At 53.4% G+C, this 18,158-nt stretch overlaps 7 protein-coding genes across 7 annotated transcripts; 4 read left to right on the top strand and 3 right to left on the bottom strand.

Annotated features, from left to right (window-relative positions):
• Positions 1-258: 258 nt before the first annotated feature.
• Positions 259-1,722, top strand: YTM1_2 (ribosome biogenesis protein ytm1; the record flags this gene model as incomplete). The annotated part of the gene is made up of 1 exon (XM_062944289.1): positions 259-1,722. The coding sequence occupies one exon, from the start codon at positions 259-261 to the stop codon at positions 1,720-1,722; it is 1,464 nt and encodes a 487-aa protein (XP_062803103.1).
• A 114-nt stretch (positions 1,723-1,836) lies between these two features.
• QC764_205830 (uncharacterized protein) lies at positions 1,837-4,014 on the bottom strand. The gene is made up of 3 exons (XM_062944288.1): positions 3,837-4,014; positions 2,799-3,784; positions 1,837-2,733 (listed from the first exon to the last, which is right to left on the bottom strand). Exons 1-3 carry the CDS (start codon positions 3,899-3,901, stop codon positions 2,057-2,059), a joined length of 1,728 nt encoding a protein of 575 aa, XP_062803102.1. The 5' UTR covers positions 3,902-4,014; the 3' UTR covers positions 1,837-2,056.
• Positions 4,015-4,053: 39 nt separating this feature from the next.
• Positions 4,054-5,034, top strand: LSM5 (RNA-binding protein lsm5). The gene is made up of 6 exons (XM_062944287.1): positions 4,054-4,090; positions 4,166-4,310; positions 4,382-4,438; positions 4,509-4,547; positions 4,614-4,705; positions 4,764-5,034. Exons 1-6 carry the CDS (start codon positions 4,055-4,057, stop codon positions 4,809-4,811), a joined length of 417 nt encoding a protein of 138 aa, XP_062803101.1. The 5' UTR covers position 4,054; the 3' UTR covers positions 4,812-5,034.
• On the bottom strand, positions 5,012-6,311 carry RPB11 (DNA-directed RNA polymerase II core subunit; the record flags this gene model as incomplete). Its single annotated transcript, XM_062944286.1, has 4 exons — positions 5,012-5,310; positions 5,364-5,474; positions 5,528-5,586; positions 6,295-6,311. 4 exons carry the CDS (start codon positions 6,309-6,311, stop codon positions 5,012-5,014), a joined length of 486 nt encoding a protein of 161 aa, XP_062803100.1.
• Positions 6,312-7,082: 771 nt separating this feature from the next.
• Positions 7,083-9,916, bottom strand: QC764_205820 (uncharacterized protein; the record flags this gene model as incomplete). Its single annotated transcript, XM_062944285.1, has 2 exons — positions 7,320-9,916; positions 7,083-7,265 (listed from the first exon to the last, which is right to left on the bottom strand). The coding sequence occupies exons 1-2, from the start codon at positions 9,438-9,440 to the stop codon at positions 7,083-7,085; spliced, it is 2,304 nt and encodes a 767-aa protein (XP_062803099.1). The 5' UTR covers positions 9,441-9,916.
• Positions 9,917-9,920: 4 nt separating this feature from the next.
• Positions 9,921-15,045, top strand: QC764_205810 (uncharacterized protein; the record flags this gene model as incomplete). The annotated part of the gene is given in 6 exon segments (XM_062944284.1): positions 9,921-10,004; positions 10,060-10,182; positions 10,199-11,331; positions 11,391-12,376; positions 12,429-13,437; positions 13,493-15,045. 4 exon segments carry the CDS (start codon positions 11,187-11,189, stop codon positions 15,043-15,045), a joined length of 3,693 nt encoding a protein of 1,230 aa, XP_062803098.1. The 5' UTR covers positions 9,921-10,004; positions 10,060-10,182; positions 10,199-11,186.
• A 319-nt stretch (positions 15,046-15,364) lies between these two features.
• Positions 15,365-17,455, top strand: QC764_205800 (uncharacterized protein; the record flags this gene model as incomplete). The annotated part of the gene is made up of 1 exon (XM_062944283.1): positions 15,365-17,455. One exon carries the CDS (start codon positions 15,365-15,367, stop codon positions 17,453-17,455), a length of 2,091 nt encoding a protein of 696 aa, XP_062803097.1.
• Positions 17,456-18,158: the final 703 nt, after the last annotated feature.

The raw sequence follows: 18,158 nt of genomic DNA, 5'->3' as shown, positions 1-18,158 counted from the left end.
CCCCGCTAAATAAGGCTTGCGATAAGATAAGCCTGCCGTGGGGTTCCAAATCGCTGAACTCGAGCTGCAGGGACCAAAAAAAATAAAATCTTGAGACTGAATGCGATCCCTGCAACAGTAGCTTGATTTTTGCACCAGAGGACCATAACTCGACATCTTTCATTATTAGCCCTCTGTTTTGACCCGACCTTCTCCAATACCTTTAGAGCAGGTCCAATTGATTCCCTCTTCAACCATCCACACCCTCAGATAACCACAATGGACGAGCCAATGAACGATGCGCCCGGCGCCCAGGTCAAGGTGACCTTCACCACCAACGAAGCCGATCTCCAGCTCCCAGAAGAGAAGAGACAACTCCTCGTTCCCGCCGATATCCGCCGCTATGGCCTCTCTCGTATTCTCAACTCGGACCTGATGCTCGATTCAGGCTCCGTCCCCTTCGACTTCCTCGTCAATGGCAGCTTCCTCCGGTCCAGCCTCGAAGACTACCTCAACTCTGAGGGCCTGTCCCTCGAAACGAACCTCACACTCCAATACGTCCGCTCCTTAATACCCCCCGTATTCGAAGCCTCGTTCGAGCATGACGATTGGGTTTCATCTGTTGATGCCCTCACTGCCACCTCCCCCGCCGGCCGCTGGTCAGGCGAGAACTTCTCCCGCGGCCAAGAAAGGATCCTCTCGGCCAGCTACGACGGTCTCCTCAGAATATGGAATGCCTCGGGTGAGGTCCTCGTTACCGCCCCCTCGGCCAGCCACGGCGGTCACTCCGCCAGCATCAAAGCCGCCAAGTTCATCTCCTCCACTCAGATCGCCTCGACCGGCATGGACAGATCAGTCCGCGTGTGGAAGTACACCGACCCGGGCGCCTCAGGCCAAGCAGAACTCAAGCCCACCCTCGAGCTCTACGGCCACCGCGCCAGCGTCGACTCCCTCGAAGTCCACGGCCCCTCCAAGCGCATCCTCACCGCATCCGCCGACGGCTCCGTCGCTCTCTGGTCCGCCTCCAAGTCCTCCTCCCCTGAGGCCGACGCCTCCCTCCTCCCTAACGCGCACACTTCCAAGCGGAGGAAGGTTGCCTCTTCTGTCACCACCCCCCAGCGTGGCCCTCTCTTCCTCATGCAAATCCACAACGCTCCCGCCACAGCTGCCGTCTTTGACCCAAGAGACCACACAGTAGGCTACTCCGTCTCGCAAGACCACACGGTCAAGACGCTCGATTTGACCACTGGCTCTGTCGTTGCCAACCTCACCCTTTCTCACTCTCTGCTGTCATTGTGCGCTATTCCAAGATCGAACGGCGCACCATTGCTTGCTGTCGGCACGTCGGCAAGACACATCACGCTCGTCGACCCCCGCGCCTCTGCTGCTACGACGAGCGTGATGACGCTGAGAGGGCACACGAACAAGGTTGTCGCTTTGGCGGCCAATCCGGAAAACGAATACTCGCTTGTGAGCGGGAGCCACGACGGGACGTGCAGGATTTGGGACTTGAGGAGCGTGAGGCCTGCTAGTGGGGGGGAGAGCGAAGGGGGGGTGGGGGGCAATGTGAGCGAGCCGGTTTATGTTTTTGAGAGGGAGAGCAGGCAGGGGAAGAAGAAGAGTGTTGCTGGGGAGGGGGCGAAGGTGTTTGGGGTTGTGTGGGATAGGGAGTTGGGGATTTTGAGCGGGGGGGAGGATAAGAAGGTGCAGGTTAATCGGGGGAGGGATGTGGTTAGGGAGTAGGGGGAGGGAGCAAGGAGGTGATGGGGGAGGGGCGGGAAAGAGAGAGAGATAGTAAGAGGGAGGTTATACCCATAGTAGGTGGTTGATTATTTGAAATGTATACCAAGTTTGAACTGGGGGTTGTTTTTGCATCTGGTTTGATGTGATTTGTTATTATCGTGGTCGAGGTCGATGGTGTCTCCGTAGTGATGTTATGCCTATTTTCTAGGGCCCCCGAGGCGAAACGTTCTGTTCTCCCATTCATATCATAGACTTTGTTTCTCAGTTTTACACTTTCTTTTCCAAACACGCTTTTCCTTCTCTGTCAACCTTTTGTTGTATTGTATAGCCCATTTTACACAACACTATCCTCCCTCCTCGTCTCCTCCATCACCGTCTCCTCCATCGCCGCCTCCTCCTCCTCCTTCAACTTGCTTAGAAACTCGGGCTCGAAAAACTTCGCCCCCGGTGCCGCAGCCTGCCTTTTCGCTTCCAGCATCTCGATCACCCTCGCCTTGTCATACTGCACACCAGCCCGCTTGATAGCCTTGAAGATGTAATTCTCCACCGTCGCCACCTGCAGCGGCGGGTCGCGGAGCAGGGCGCAGATGTCTTGTATGCTCTGCTCTGGGTTGTGATGCCAGATGTAATACGCCCTCAGGTGGGAGGGCATGACGGCCGTGGCGCTGGTGGCGTTTGCCGGTTGGGGGTGGGAGACAAAGTATTGTGCTAGCCACATGTCGGCTTCGCGGACGAGGGGGTGCTTTTCCTTTTTGAAGGTGGAGGATCTCCGTGGCTTTTTGGTGGTGGTGGTGGTGGTGGTGGTGGGTTTTGGATCGGATACGGCTTCGGCGGGCGTCATTTCTATTTCGTCCGTTTCTGTCGAGGGGGGGAGGACGGTGTGATCGGGGAGTTCAATAGGGAGTTTGAGTTCGGCGGGGTGGGGGAGGGGAGGGCAGGGGGAGAGCTGGAGGCGTTGGTGGTTGAGCATGGAGTAGATTTGGACGCCGGCGTAGGCGTCTGAGGCTGAGTCTGCCGGGAGGTGTTAGTTTTGGAAAAGTAGAGCAAAAGGAGGCGGTGGGAGGGCGGGGGTTTACATATGATTTGATCGAGCCGCAGCGACTGTAACCAGTTGCTTGTTCGAACATCAAGCTCCTTGTATAATGGCAGCTTCAACACCTCCTCGGCTTGCTTCCCAAGACTGACCAGCTTCTTGTTGATGAGGCTGTGCTCCCCGCTCTCGCAATATTTGACCAGCTTGTACAAGTGGCTCAGTTCGAACAGTCCCCTCGGGGTGATTTTGAGATACCTTTGCACTTTACCGGCATCGCCCATGATCCAAACGCCGACTTTGGTGATTTTTGGATCCTCCAATATCTTTTTCAAAAGAGGCGTGGCGAGGGGTTTACTTTTAGGATAGAGGGCCACATGAAAAAGGGCAATCCGGGTTGGTGACGCGATTTGTATAAGCGAGACGTTTTTTCTCGCCCCGTGCCATGGCAGAGCGTCTGCCATCCATTCAAGGTCGAATCCTAACACTGGCTCGTTGAGGAAATATCTCTGGATGACGCGCTCGGCGACGGTCTGGGTGGTGCAGTAATGGACCTTTGGCCTTAGATTTTGAGGCCCCCGGTACATTTGGTAGCTCCAGTAGGATTTCGGTGAGCCCTCGGGGGCTTTCTTGGCTGCGAGGAAGATGTCGTCGGGGATCTTGTAGTCGAGGGGTGTGTGTGGTGGTGTGAGGACATCTTCCTCGCGCTTTTCTTCCTTCTCCCCACCTTCAACCTTCTTCTCCCCATCTTCAGCCTTTTCCTGTCCCTCCTCGCCCGTAACACCGACAGTCTCGACCCTTTCAACCTTCACCTCCACCCTCTCCTCAGCAACCTCCCCTCCCTCCTCAACACTCTTCTCAAAAGTCTCCCTCTCCACCGTTGTCCGCTCCCCAGCCTCAGTTGGTCTCATCAGAGAAGTCGTAACCCCCCTGCTCTGCCCAGCAAAAACAACCCCCCTGCTAGAATCCCATACTTGCTGGTTTCTCCTACCCATCCTGCCCCTTCCAGCAGCACATCTCACAGTGGTATAGCTGCAACCTGAGTCAGGCCCAAAATCCTTGGCCCAACGATGAAAAGACTTACAAATACCTATTCCCCACCAAACGTCTCACAGCGTTAGACGAGGAGGACTTGATCGAAGAAAACATAATAGGAGAAGTCGCGTCATGTGCGCCAGTGCCATGGTCCGCAATCTAGGCAACACTGCAGCACGACAAACGCGCTATCCATACAGGTAAAGAGTTAAAAAGGAGGGGCGGGTTGGGGTTGAATTTGGGGTAGGTTGTTCAGTTTGGAGAAGGATGGATCGACCAATATGCAACTACCGAAGCACGAGGGTGAGTGCTTTACGCGATATCACGGGACTTGCATACTGTAACCGAAATACGGTAATTACGACGTTGCCAAGACAGCAACTACAGCTCAAGCTCGCCCACCTCACACAACTGCTTATTGCTTCGACTCAAACTCATGTCCAACCCTCTCACATTGAACCAACAAACATCAAACGAGACCAAGATACAGAAACAAAAATGGCCTCCCAACTCCTCCCCCTCGGTGTTACCTTCCCCCCCCTTTCCTCCCACCAATCCCAAAAACACTTGCTAATGTTGGTTGTTGTGAGGCAGAACTCATCGACAAGTGCGTCGGCTCCCGCATCTGGGTCATCATGAAAGGCGACAAGGGTACCTCTCTCTCTCCCCCTTACCACCACCTCCCACACCCCTACCAACTCACATAACTAACAAGACGTAGAATTCTCCGGCACCCTCGTCGGCTTCGATGATTACGTCAGTACGTAAACCCACCCTTCCATCCTCCTTCCCGTCCCATACAAGAAGCGGATCTGATAAAAGACAGACATGGTCCTCGAAGACGTGACAGAATTCGACTACTCTGGTAATAACACCCAACTCAAGAAGATCCTCCTCAACGGCAACAACATCTGCATGGTTTGTCCCCCTGATATGATTACCATCCCGGCAGGTGCTGATGAGAGAAAAATGACAGTTGATCCCAGGAGGAGAAGGGCCCGGCGGAGCGGGTGGTTCGCCATGATGACAATCAAACACACAAACCATAACCGGGGTGACAGAACAAGGCTTTTTAAGAAGAGAAGGGCCAGAATAGTTGAACCATGAGATGGAAAAGTTCGCACCAACATTGATACCACCTTCAACCACACCCAGCATCAACGCCTTGGCAATGATTACCGCTGCATCTAGTTATGCTAATAAACATGGAGAGAAAACCCCCCCCTAAATTATATTTTTTCCTTTCATCCCCCCTCCACCAAGACTTTCTTCTCTCAACCAAAGCAAACACCATTTCTCCCCCCCATCATTCCAACCCATCTGCACCTTGTTGAACCACTCAAACCCCCAGCCCCTCCCCTGATCCGCATACTGCCTCAGCGCCAACTCCTTCTGAAACTCCCTGCCCAACTGCCCATACGCAGCAACAAGCTGTTTGAGGATCTTGACGAGCGCCTCGCGGGGGTTGATGTCGCCGTTGGTCTGGATGCGAAGCAGCACCTCGGGGACGTTAGGATGTCCAACTAATTGCCATCAATATTGGCCCTCATACCCCCGTTGAGGAAGGGAAACATACTCTTGTAAGCAGCAAACATGACCTGCGGATCCTTCTTCAGATGCTCCGCGAGCAGGTTCCCGATCGTGTGGTCCTCCTTTTTCATGAGAAAGTCGGAGCAATTGGGAATGCCTGTTTTCTGTTAGCAAAAAGTGGTAACAGCAGACCAAAAAGAACAAACATACTGTTCACCACCGTCTCGGCGATCTTCTTCTCGCCTTCTCCCAAGAGGAAAAGTTCGAATCTGTGTGTGAGAGAGAGAGAGAAAAAACTATTAGTAAACTTAGGTTGACAGGATGATAGTGAGACTGGCGAGGAAAGTGAAGGCCTGGATGGAAATCGATATGTTCATACCGGTTGGGTATGTTGTCGGAGCTGGCGGGGTTGGACATCTTTTGATGGTTGGTGGAATGGATGGATGGAATAGGATATGTAGAGGGGGGTGGTGGATGTTGCGATGGTGATAACTGGGCATTTGTAAATTTGTCGCCTTATTGTTGTGTTGTTGTGAATTTGTGTCGCAGTGGCAGTGTCCATTGATCCACCCCGACATCTTGCCAATCTTGACAATGGGAAGGAGCAACTAACTGCCCTGCCCTGTCCAAAGTCGCTCCTTCCTCATGTTGTCATTATGGCCCCCCTGAAATGGCCAAGTTGTGTCCCCCTGAGGTTGAACGTCCAAGTCGAAACACCATCCCATCACCCCTAACATCAACACCGCCGCCGTTTTCCACCCATCCTCCATCATGTCCCATTTCCAATCAAACGCGCCAAACTACTCCCCTCCCCATCCCCATCCCCATCCCCATCCGGATCACCTTCCCCATCACCTTCCCCATCCCCATCCCCATCCTCATCCTCATCCTCATCCTCATCCTCATCCTCATCCCCCAAAAGGTAGTGTGTTTGTGCAACAAAACAAAAATGAATTCATCAAACCCAAAAAGCTTACCTGTCTGGGGCGTTCATCGTGACTGGCGATTAACAACCCGCTAAGAAAAGATCCCGTTGATCAAAAGAAGTGTGTGTGCCGCAAAGAAAACCGATGTGAAACTCTCTTTAAAGTGTACGGTATATCCCTTTCAAAGCAAACCAAGATAGCAAAAAAAAGAAGCGATGGCGAATGTAATGTGAATGATGTTTTGATGAAGTTGTAAACCAAAGACTGATTCACTTCCACTCAAGGTTCACAAGAAAGAGGCAAACGCGTGGCCCGTGCACTCAACACGCGCCATTGTTCCAGATTCATGGATCCTTCCTTTTTCTACCTTTATATTCATTCACTTGCACCAAGCAGCTCAGATTAAATCATGGTTATTTGAAGACCTATCAATGTATTAACATCCCTCGCCCGCCGAAATTCAGTCTGGTTCCTCAGCAAATCACATTACAACCCTCCCAACCTAACCCCCCAAAGTCTGATGTATGTGGTCTACTGCCTAACTACCTACATGTCTTACACGCTGCTCTAGTTGAAGCAAATAGAATCTACCAAGTAATACCAATGATGCAACCCTAAAAGATAAAACAAAATAACAATAAAACACCCTTCTCCAAAACGACCTGCCCTCCCACTCCATAACCCTCCTACCCTGCATAGTGCTATGATTCAACCATGACGATTGACGCTAAACAGTTATTCAAAACAGAGAAAGCAAGGCTGTTCGTGTATGTGTGTGGTGTGTGTGTCTCGTGTGTATGTCATGTCGTATGTGCACAAGTCTGTGTTTGTGTGGTCATTCAGAAGGCGTGCCCCTTCGAGTCACAGTAACCCGGAGCACCGCCTCCTTCGGATCCCGAGGCCCAGCTCATGACCGTCAAGCTGGTGGTGTAGGCCATGGCCACGAATCCAAAGATGCAGAGCAGGATATCGGACCACTTGCGGAACGCCGTCTTGGCCACTGCCTTGTAGTGCAACATCGGCTGTATATCTCGTCAGCCAGAGTTTTAAGAAGATGAAGAATCATCAGAACTTACAGGATAGATGTACACCAGCGGGATGCAGGCAAAGTTACCAACGAGCGCCACAAACTTGTCCAGACTGTCGGCTCCTCCCCAGGCGATCAGAGCGCAGAACGCCACCACGAAGAAGCGGAACACGTTCTTCTGCCACTTGATATACGGGTTGTACTTGCCGCTCTTGGTGAAGAGCGCATTCTCCGTGATTCTGATGGCCGGGAAGATCTGGAGGGGAGTCGAAAGCAGAATAGCCAATGAATACAAGAACTGCACACCGTTGACCATCTTGTCGTCCTGCGGAAGGTTGAGCAACACCACCGTCTCAGTCTTGGATCCGTAGGCGGCATACGAAACCGCGCCCATGACGACAAAGAGAGTGGTGATGATAATCATCACGATACCCATGACCTTGGGGAACTTGGTAGGGTTGCGCATGGATTCCTGGATGGGGATGATAAGACCAATGCCCTCAAAGGTGAAAATGGCCGTGCCGATGAAGAGGGTCCAGTCTTTCTGGTTGAACATGACAATGTCTGCCAAACCTTGGGTGTTGAGTGTCAGAATGTCGTAGTAAAACAGATAGGCCAGACCGATGAGGATGAAGGCGTCGGCGATGAGAGCCGTGAAACCCAGCTTTCCAATATCGCGAAGCAGAGAGAATGGCAAAAAGATCACCATCTGCATGACAATCAGCCAGGTGATCGGAATGTGCGTCTTGCAATCCGTCACAGCCAAGATGAATGCCTGCAAGTTCTCTGAGGTGAAGACGATGTAAGCAGCAACGAAGCCGATCTGGCTCAAAACGATCGAGAAGAGGATGAGATTCCTCATCCATTTGCCATAGAGAATGCCACCAATATCACCAAACGAGCCCTCGACCCTTAATCTCGTATTGACGAGCAAAACAAAGCAGTAGTAGCTCAGAGCGGCTACAAACAGCAGAACCAAGTTGCTGAAGAGCATGCCACCATTGAGGTAGGCACGAGGCAGGAATAGAACACCAGTTCCCACAAAGGACTTGAGAAGCAGCAGCGCCGCGCCCATGGGACTGTTTGTCCCGCTGCCACCTCGCTCCTTTCTCCTTCTCTTCCGCCGGGATGGTGGCAGCAAAGCGCTGTCTTCCATTGGCTCATGCTCGTCCTCTGTATCGTCATCGAACAGGTTACTTTCGCTGCCCGACGTGAAGTACTCGCCAGGTTTGAGCACCTCGTCATCCTCCTCGAGTTCTTCACCGGCGAAGTGGCCATAGAGAGAGAGAAACTCGAGGAAGCTGTTGGTAAAGAGTTTCGGCGGCTGCTGTCGGTCGCTCGGTCCTGCGCCGTACTCGGTGTCATCCGGGTTGACTGGTCCATCCCCGGCCGCGCGCCTCAGGAAGTTGCGTCTGAAGCCTCCGGGAACCTTGATGGTGTTGATATCAAGCGTCTCGTTTTCAGGATCCGGCCGCGGTGTGCTGAAACTCTTGCTGCGCTGCATCTTGTTTCGCTGTTCCACCTCTTCGGTCCATTTGTATATTGGCCTAGTGATGTCACCGCCCTGCAGTTTCAAACTGGAAAACTCGTCGTCAAAGTCATCTTCTGCCGGCTGTTTTCCCTTGGAGCCATCGCTGAGTTTCCTCGACCCGTCATCGGACCCAGCATCGCCTGGCTGAACCAAGTGCCTCTTGACAATTTCGGGGTCCTCATACGCACCGGAATAATTCCGCTTTGCGTCAAAGGAGCCATGATATGGCGAAGTACCCGACGCTGGGAATGGCGCTGCCCCAGGAGCAGGAGAAAGGGAGCGGTTCGGGACGGGCGAAAGGGCTCGAACAGGAGGCGTGCCGAAACGCGGTGGTGAAGTGCCTATTGACTGGGACAATGCCGCAGCCAGCGCCGAGATACCTGGGCCAGCAGCGTGCGAGCCAGGCCCAGGCAGAGGCGCCAAACTGTCTGAATCTCCCTTATCACCTAGTGGTGGTGAGGTTTGCGCGGCAGGAGGTGTGCCATAGCCATTGTATGGGCGAGCCGGTGAGGCAAGTCGAGCAGTGGATGATGCGCGTGGGATCGAGCCAACGAAAGACCTGGCACGAAACGAGCCGGGTGAAGTCGAGACTTGAGGTATAGGAGCCGGAGCCGGAGAATCCCTTCCGGTATTTGACATGATGATCTATGATGATGTGTGACCACTTTCTATCTCATGTCTTGGAGCAAAAAAAGGTTGGGGATCTGGTGTCGGTGACCTGACCTCGTCGGTGAACTGAGCGAACGCCGCAAACGCCACTTCGTGGGAGTCGAGACAAACAACGGTTCGAGACTCGATAGGATGGTTCGAGGTAGCAATTGATTTTTGCCGTCAACGTTTGGGAAGAGGACAACGGTCCGGGGGAAAAGAGGGGATGGTACGGATAGGCTGGGCGATTGATGAGTCTCTCTCTCTCTCTCTCGACGGCGTGGGATGGGCTTGTGACCTCAACACCAGCGATAAGGAACGAATTGGGGGCAAGACAATCAGCGGCAGTGGGCGGCCTGCTGACAGCAGTTGGAGCTTGACGGCCCACCAGCAAGGCCCCCACACTCCGCTGCGTGAAACAGCCTGGACCCTGAACCACAGTCACCTGCCCGCACAATTCCAACCTGTCCAACTTTGGCTCGCTGTGACGCATCATATGGATATGGCTACCTACATATGAATATGGATTATTTGCCTGTTTCTCGATTGGATTATGTCAGTTGTTGAGGACTACTATCTGCCCCAAGGCTTTGTTGACATACAACTTCAGCAGGTAACACCCGTTGACACCTTGATAACCAGGGCCGTTCCTGAGCACAGACTGGACTGAGCCACCATGGATACCGATGTCAACCAGCCTCTCCAACATCTCTTCAACTGTTGCATACCTACTCTCTCTCTCTCTCTCTCTCTCTCTCTCTCTCTCTCTCTCTTTGAATCTGTAAAGGGGCTATCCAAAACCGAGCCATAAGAGAGAGGAGTGCGGAGAAAGTCTATGGCCCTTGACCAGACACCAGATATGCAGCAGTCTCAACATCTCTGTCCGCATCCGATGCTTTAGAAGGCCGGATGTTGAGGGAACCAACCAACCCTTACCCATCAGGTAGACCGATGCAACGGCTACACGTAAAACACGGCAGGGAGCGATAGGAATCGCAACGTCTCTGTATCAAACCCCTCTTTCAAAGAGAGGTTGGGGTGGATCTTGAATTTGGGTCTAGGCTGTTGATGGTGGTGCGCTAACAAATTTACCAACATCTTAGTCCTCTTCAAGATAGCACCCTATCAACCACCCCGCCATCGTTAGTGTTTACTGCCAAGTGCCAAGTCTCTTGAGCTCAAAGTCGCGACCTACCATGAACAGCGCCAGCTCAAAGGCATTCGTCAATGGCTCCAAAGCTGCCTGTTGTTGGGTACATCGCTTGTATCGAATGACGTCGCCGTCCTCCAATTAATAGCCAGCGATTGTCGGACAAGAACCACTCCTAACACGAGCCTCGAGCCTCTTCCGGCGCGGGGATCTTTCCAGCGGATATCGCGACATTCGAGGGCCAACCTTGAACAGCACTTATCTTGCGACAACCTCAGACCATCGTCTCCATTTCCTGCACTTCTGTCCACTTTCCCCACCGCATGATCTGCGCCATTGCAACCGTTTGCCGATGACCTTTCAAGCAATGCGGGCTGTGGGGTACTTCTTACATCTAGGCTATCGGCGCTGGACAGGACCCTGACCTCTTCCTCCCTCTTCGCTTCCTCTTCAACTCTCACGGCGGGGACGGAGAGCGTGACATGAGTGGCATGTTCTGATGATCTTTATGACCTCTTCTTTCTACCTTTTCTTTGACCCATCTCATCCCCTCAGCTCACAGATGATATCTACCTAACACCGCCATCATGGAACCCGAAGCCCTCAACAAGAGGACCAAGCTCGGCGTCACGTCCGGCGTCTACATCCCGGTATGCCTCAATATTCTCAGCATTCTCATGTTCTTGAGATTCGGTCTCATTCTTGGACAAATCGGCCTACTGGGCATGCTTGGTGCGTACATCTTATGGACATGATATGGACGGCCGCCAGGAAGCTAATCTGCCTCGCAGGCCTGCTTCTCGTTGCCTATCTCGTAGACTTTGTGACCACTCTTTCGCTCTCCGCTATTGCTTCCAATGGAGAGGTCAAGGGCGGTGGTGCCTACTACCTCATCTCAAGATCTCTCGGTCCCGAGTTCGGCGGCTCTATCGGCCTGCTCTTCTACCTCGCTCAGGTCTTGAACACGGCCCTCAACGTTGTCGGTCTTATTGACTGCATTAAACTCAACTTTTACGATGTCATGCCCCATGGATACTGGTGGGACTATCTCTTTGAGACGGTTGCTTTGGTGGTGTGCACTGGGCTTTGCCTTGCTGGAAGCTCCATCTTTGCCAAAGCCAGCAACGCGCTTCTGGTGGTGCTTGTCGTCGCCATCCTCAGCATTCCCTTCTCAGCCGTGTTTAACCCAGCCTTCATTGATGCGGACAAGGGAATCGAGTTCACGGGCGTGAGTCTCGCCACCCTGAAGGCAAACCTCTTTCCACACACTACCGGCATGGAGTATGCCGGTTTTGATACTTTTAGAAGTCTCTTCGGTGTCTTGTTTCCGGCAACTTCGGGTATCTTTGCCGGTGCGTCCATGTCGGGAGACCTTCGAAACCCCAGCAAATCCATTCCTCGTGGAACACTATGGGCCATGTTCTCGACCCTCATTGCCTACTTGCTGGTGATCTTTTCTTTGGCGTCTAGCACAACTCACAGCTCGTTTCTCCGGAACGGCAACGTTATTCAGGAAACAAATGTCTACCCTCCCATCATCTTTGCCGGAGAGTTCGCCACGACCTTCTTCTCGGCCCTCATGGGAGTGATTGGCTCTGCAAAGCTCATGCAAGCTCTCGCCAGAGACAAGTTATTCCCGGGTCTGTCAGTATTCGGCAAGGGGACGAAAAAGGCGGACGAGCCCATCGTTGCCATCTTTTTGACCTACATATGTGCCCAGATGGCCATGTTTGCCAACCTTAACCAGATCGCCACCTTGATCTCCATGGGATATCAGGTGAGAACAGGCTGCCGTTATTGAGTGAGGGAAGAATTCTGACTGTGAGCAGATGACCTTCTTCGTCATGAATCTTGCGTGTTTCCTTCTCAAGATTGGCTCGGCGCCAAACTTCAGACCGGGCTTCAAGTTCTTCAACTGGCAAACGGCCTTCATTGGCAGTATTCTCTCGGCCGCTGCCATGTTCTTCATTGATGAGACCTATGCCACCACGGCCGTCTGCCTCTTGGTCTTTTTGTTCCTACTGATTCACTATCTGAGTCCCCCCAAGCACTGGGGTGATGTTTCGCAAAACTTGATCTATCATCAAGTGCGCAAGTACCTGCTACGTCTCAAGCCCGAGCACATCAAGTTCTGGAGACCCCAGATCATCTTGCTCATCAATAACCCGAGACGGCAAACCCGCCTTATTCAGTTCTGCAACTCGATGAAGAAGGGCTCCCTCTACATCCTCGGCCATGTCATCGTCACTGACGACTTCACCATGGGCGTCAACGAGGCCAAGATGCAACAAACGGCTTGGTCCAAGTACATCTCCGAATACTCAAGGATCAAGGCCTTTGTGCAGCTCGCCATGTCTCCATCCATCACCTGGGGTGTCAGAAACCTGATCTTGTCTGCAGGCCTAGGGGGCATGAGGCCTAACATCGCAGTGCTTGGATTTTATAACATGGATGACTTGCGCCGCTCCCAGTCCTCCCTCCAGGTTCCTGAGGCGCCCATCTCCCCCGCAACGGCTGCCCGGACAGACGACAAGACGGAGACTCCGGTCCGCAGGAGGAAGAGAGGAGACACATCGGCGCGCTTGATGGAAGGGTCGTTGCCCACCGATGCGATCAAGACTGAAGACATGATGTCTGCCACGAGTTACATGACCATCCTAGAAGACTTGGCTCTAAGGTACCGTCTGAACGTTGCGATTGGCAAAGGATTTGATACGCTTGAAACGCCTCGGAAGGATAAGACGAACACCAAGAAGTACATCGACTTGTGGCCTATCCAGATGTCTGCTGCGATTAGTGCTGATGGTCAGAGCGTTTTGACCACCAATTTTGACACATGTAAGTCACACACCACCTCTGACACGTGGAGACAGATCCTTTCTGACCGGCACAGACACATTGATTCTTCAGCTTGGGTTCATCCTTCACACCGTACCCGCTTGGAAAGCAGCACACAAGCTTCGAGTGCTCGTCTTTGTCGAATACGAAAGCGAGGTCGCCGAAGAAAAGGTCCGACTCAAGACGCTGCTCAACAAGCTCAGAATCGACGCCGAAATCTTGGTCTTTTGGCTCGCCTCTGGTGACCTCTCGACTTACGAGACCATCATCCACGGCCATTACAAGAGTCCAGAGACGGATAATGTGGTTAACGAGTGTCTCAAGAACCAAGAATGGTGGGAGGATTTGCAAAACTACCGCAGCAGCCGGTCGATGACGGGCTCACAGGAATTTGCCTCGATATCACACGTCGTTGAATCTACGTCGGGACGGCCGGGACTCTACAATCCCCATGCCCCGCCGCAGGAAGGACTCGAAAGGCGGCGCCATAGTTTGGCGCAGCTCACGGAACTTCCCAAGAAGCCGACAGTGTCGCAGCTGGTCAAGATGGGCATCAGCATGGGCATTCACACACAAAACCTGCCCTTTAACGTCTTTGACAGCTCGGACTCGGATATTGGCATTGATAGCGATAGCGACAGCGACTCCTCCGACACGGCTGGCGCAGACGGGACGTTCAATGACGCGGACAGTGTGGCAAGCGAGGGTGAAGAAGGCACAAGGCGTCCCCTCCTCGCGACAATCCGCCGGCGAAGAAGCTACGGAGATGTACTCGCCCCGGCACCAAGAAGCCCAAGGAAAGAGAGGAGGCCAAAGGGTTCGCACTCATCGACACCGCGGTCTTATGGGTCAATAACACCGGTTCCACGGACTGCGAGTGACCTAAGCGTCAACCGACCCAGCAACGGTGGGGAGCGGTCAACATCGCCCCAAGCCAAGCGTGGGATCTTGAAGCCCGAAAGACCCCCTTTGGCGCGCCAAGGATCGACGGCAATGAGATTCTCCAGCAACCTCGTCCCTCAGACCACAATCACCAACGAAGAAGGCACCGGCCCAAGAATCATGTTTGCCGAAGATTCTGGGACACGCAGCCCTGCCTTTTCCCGACAAGGTTCAGTTATCGGTTTGTCAGCCAGAATGGCCGAGGATGCACCGCTTCTCGGAAGCGATGATAACGTGGCCGATAAAAAGGTTGCGTTTGCAGAGGGTATCAAGTCCCCGGCAAGGTCGCGTCGGAACTCGGCATCAAAGGGACAGGATAATGGTGGCGACGCTTCACTCAACATTGCCAGCTTGCTCGACTCTTACCAGCTTCCTGACGACGACGCCAGCAACAATAACGGCTCGAGCTACTCTACTCAGGGGTTGGCTTTGTCATTCAACGATCTCCCGAGCCGGGCGCAGCATTTGATTCTCAACGAGCTGATGCATAAGCAAAGCAAGGACACGGCTGTCTTGTTCACCACACTTCCTATTCCCGAAGAGAACACCTGTCAAAGTGAGGAGGCGAGTCTGGCATATCTGTCTGATGTCGAGGTGTTGTGCAACGGCCTGCCGCCCACCTTGCTGGTTCTGAGCAACAACATGACAGTGACCGTCAGTCTTTAGACGATAGCATTGTCTTCGGACTTGTCGGGATGGAGCAACATGACGGGCCCGGAGGTAGCATGACGCAAATGGAGTTGCGTACGCAGCATGGCAAAAGCGGGAGTTCTTTGTTTTTTATCTGAAGTAAAAGGGGGGACAATCACGAGTCGAGGCTTTGCACAAAGAAAACTGTACTTGGTATCATGGCTGCTATAAAGAGAATCTAGGAACATCTCGAGTTCAGCTCCGCCACTGCATGAACTTGATTAAAATGCTCGGACGTCAACCTGGAACTGAGATCTTTCAACTCATATGTGTTCACCCCTGAATGGTTGTCGTAATGCCCAACGAACCACCGAGCCCTCGACCGATCGGCCTTTCTCAAAAGCTTCGCGACTTGAGCCGGTTGCGTTCCAAAGGGATTGAGGACAAAGGAGAAGCTGAACAGTTTCGCATGGTACACGCGCCGGACCGCCCACACAGGATCATCACGCCTGTTGAAGCGCCGTCGGAGGAGGAGTGCGGCGACACGATCTCGAGCTGGCACAAGGCCGTCAAAGAGGATAGTGATAGCGAAGGGGAAGAAGAAAAGGCCAGGCCGGCGAGGTCGTACTGGAAAACTCCTGACTACACTGGAGGTCACCCGGGCCGGTTTCAGCAGTCTCAGCATCACGAACCTCACGCACGAGGACATTCGCACATCTATACTCCGAGTGGGTTGAGTCAGGAGGTGCACGTTGACTCGTTTCAAGAAGGCTCACGGGGTGCTCGGAGGAGTGTCAGTGAACATAACGACAAGATGTATTTGGAACCACCTGTCCCTCGTCCGCTGGTGCCGAACAAGAGCAAGGAGAGGCAGAGGTATTTGCAGCAGGTCACTCCGCCATCGGTGAAAGAGGGCGTGGTGGAAAGAGATATCTCGCGCGGAAGGGGAAGGGAAAAGGCCGAGCCTCCTCGGGTACCAGCAGCGGCAACACATTCCTTGCCTAGAGGATGCAAAATCCAGACCACGGAAGCTGTGCGTCGGGGCCAGTGCCCGTATTGCAGATGTCAGCTTGGTAACAGGACTTACCTGACCTGCCCGAACCCACCCTGCGGAAAAGGGTTGACTACCTTTGAAGGGAGTTGGATGGCGCCGCCCAAGCTGAAGGATAGGAGGCCCGCCTCGCCGTCGATATTTGGTGTCATCGGCAGACAGCTTCTCGGGCGCCGCCCGTTGAAGTCATCGCCAGATAGTCCAGGTTCCTCGCCCAGCCAGCAGAAACGCTCAGGAACTAACATCCCAGAAGCACTGGCTACCCTACCAGAGTCAATAGCCTCTGTAGGGAGTCGACGATATAGAACCCCCCCGCCGCCGCCAACAGGGACATCCAGACGAGGAGTGAGGACGTCCTCCCCAGCGGACCCGACCTGGCCACACAAACCCTCCAGCCACGAACGAGACAGAAAACGTATCCCACCCCCAGTCCACATCCACCAACACCCCCGCTTCGACCACCTAAATCGGGATTACTCCTCCGACTCATCAAGAGCATCAACCCCCAAAAGCCACTCCCCAGCTCCCGCCCCCCCACCGCAGATAACCCTCCCCCTCCGCCCAGCACCACCCCCTTCCCAACCCCCGAGATCAGCTCCCCTCCGAGCCCCTGCCTCGTTAAACAACCCCCAACAACAACAACAACAACAACAACAACAACAGCAACAACAACCCCCTACCAAGCCATCCCTCGTATCCAAATTCTCCACCACCCACCAACCTCCGCAACAATACCCGCCTTCCCACATCGCCTCAGCCTTATCCTCCTCCCTCCCCCAATCAACCGCACCCTCGTTAGATTGGATCCCTCCCTTTGAACGCTCCCTTTTTTATCCATACTCCTACTCCAAACCCCCTTCCCCGCCTAAAAAGTCTTCTTCTCGGAGACGCTCCCAGTCTCAACACAGTTATCCTTCCCAACCGCCTCTGCAATCCCGGTTTGGGGTCCAGCAACAGTCCAGCACACAATCTGACGGGCAGGGTGATTACCTCGACGATATCTACGACCACTACGGTGGTGGTGATGGTGGTGAAAAAGGTGCTTACGACACCGACGTCACCACCAAGGGCCCCGAGAAGGTTGCCATAAAGCAAAAGAGCTGGAGTTCGTCGAAATATTCGACTGGCAGGAGAAGTGAGGACACAGACGATGGTGATGATGATGATGATAAGTGGAATCAACTAGATGACGTCGAGACGCCTACTCAACTAAAACCAACGCCGGCTTTTGGGGTTGGGGGGGGAACAACTGAGGGGAAGGGGAGGAGGGAGGGAAAAGGGGGGTATAAATCTCAAGCGGAGAACAAAGGATTGAGTGTTACCACGAGGGAAAAGGAAGGGTCAAAGGAGAGGTTGGCCAAGGAGTTGGAGTTGAGGAGGATGAAATGGCTTTAAGAATAGGTGTGTCAAGTAGGTAGAGGTACAGATTTGTCAACGCCAGAAAAACACACAATTCAAACCAGCATCACAACCTCGCTCTCCATTACTCACCGTGCGGCGTGAGATGGGCCATCTATCAGAAGCTTTGCTTGCTCCTATCAATGCTCCCGAACCATATCTCTTAAAAAATCAAAAGAAAAACCACAGGAAACCCTGGGCAACGCAAGGTACGCTTGAAACCCACATGTCTTTGAGCCCCCCTACTCTTAACCCCTCGTCCGCCTCGTCCCCGTGATATCACAATAAACCGACAACTCCCCCGTCATCACTGGGTTCGTCCAAACACCGCCCTCCTCCACAACATCCGGAACCTTCGCCTGGCACCTCTGATCGTTCAGCCGCTGCGCCCACGCCCAGTCAAGAGTGTAGCCCGCGCGCCCACCCCCAGCAGCAGCGATCCCACCAAGCGAAGGCGTCAGATCAGCGCGAGTGAAGCCCTGAGTCCTAATAATGCTGAGTATTCACAAGTCAGCAAACGGTCAGATTCCCCCCCCCCAACTCAACCCACTCAACATAACATACGACTCCGCATTCCTCAAAGCCGACTGCGTATCCAGCCTCATGGCATTCTGCCAACCCGCCGTGTGCTCATTGTCAGGATGGGGATAATCAATGCTAAGATACCTAAACGCATGCATCCACTTGTGAAGCAGGGCAA

Source organism: Podospora pseudoanserina, chromosome 2 (assembly GCF_035222485.1).
Source record: "Podospora pseudoanserina strain CBS 124.78 chromosome 2, whole genome shotgun sequence".
NCBI classification, from domain to species: domain Eukaryota; kingdom Fungi; phylum Ascomycota; class Sordariomycetes; order Sordariales; family Podosporaceae; genus Podospora; species Podospora pseudoanserina.
The sequence above is the reverse complement of the archived record's forward strand: the minus strand, read 5'-3'. Positions and strand labels throughout refer to the sequence as shown.

Bases quoted from the DNA above. Each gene is read 5' to 3' on its own strand.
- QC764_205830 (XM_062944288.1), bottom strand. From the start codon at position 3,901: ATGTTTTCTTCGATCAAGTCCTCCTCGTCTAACGCTGTGAGACGTTTG. The intron at 3,785-3,836 runs GTAAGTCTTTTC...CTCAGGTTGCAG, and splicing joins TTGGTGGGGAATAGGTATTT to CTATACCACTGTGAGATGTG. The intron at 2,734-2,798 runs GTAAACCCCCGC...ACCTCCCGGCAG, and splicing joins GCGGCTCGATCAAATCATAT to ACTCAGCCTCAGACGCCTAC.
- LSM5 (XM_062944287.1), top strand. From the start codon at position 4,055: ATGGATCGACCAATATGCAACTACCGAAGCACGAGG. The intron at 4,439-4,508 runs GTACCTCTCTCT...AACAAGACGTAG, and splicing joins CATCATGAAAGGCGACAAGG to AATTCTCCGGCACCCTCGTC. The intron at 4,706-4,763 runs GTTTGTCCCCCT...GAAAAATGACAG, and splicing joins ACGGCAACAACATCTGCATG to TTGATCCCAGGAGGAGAAGG.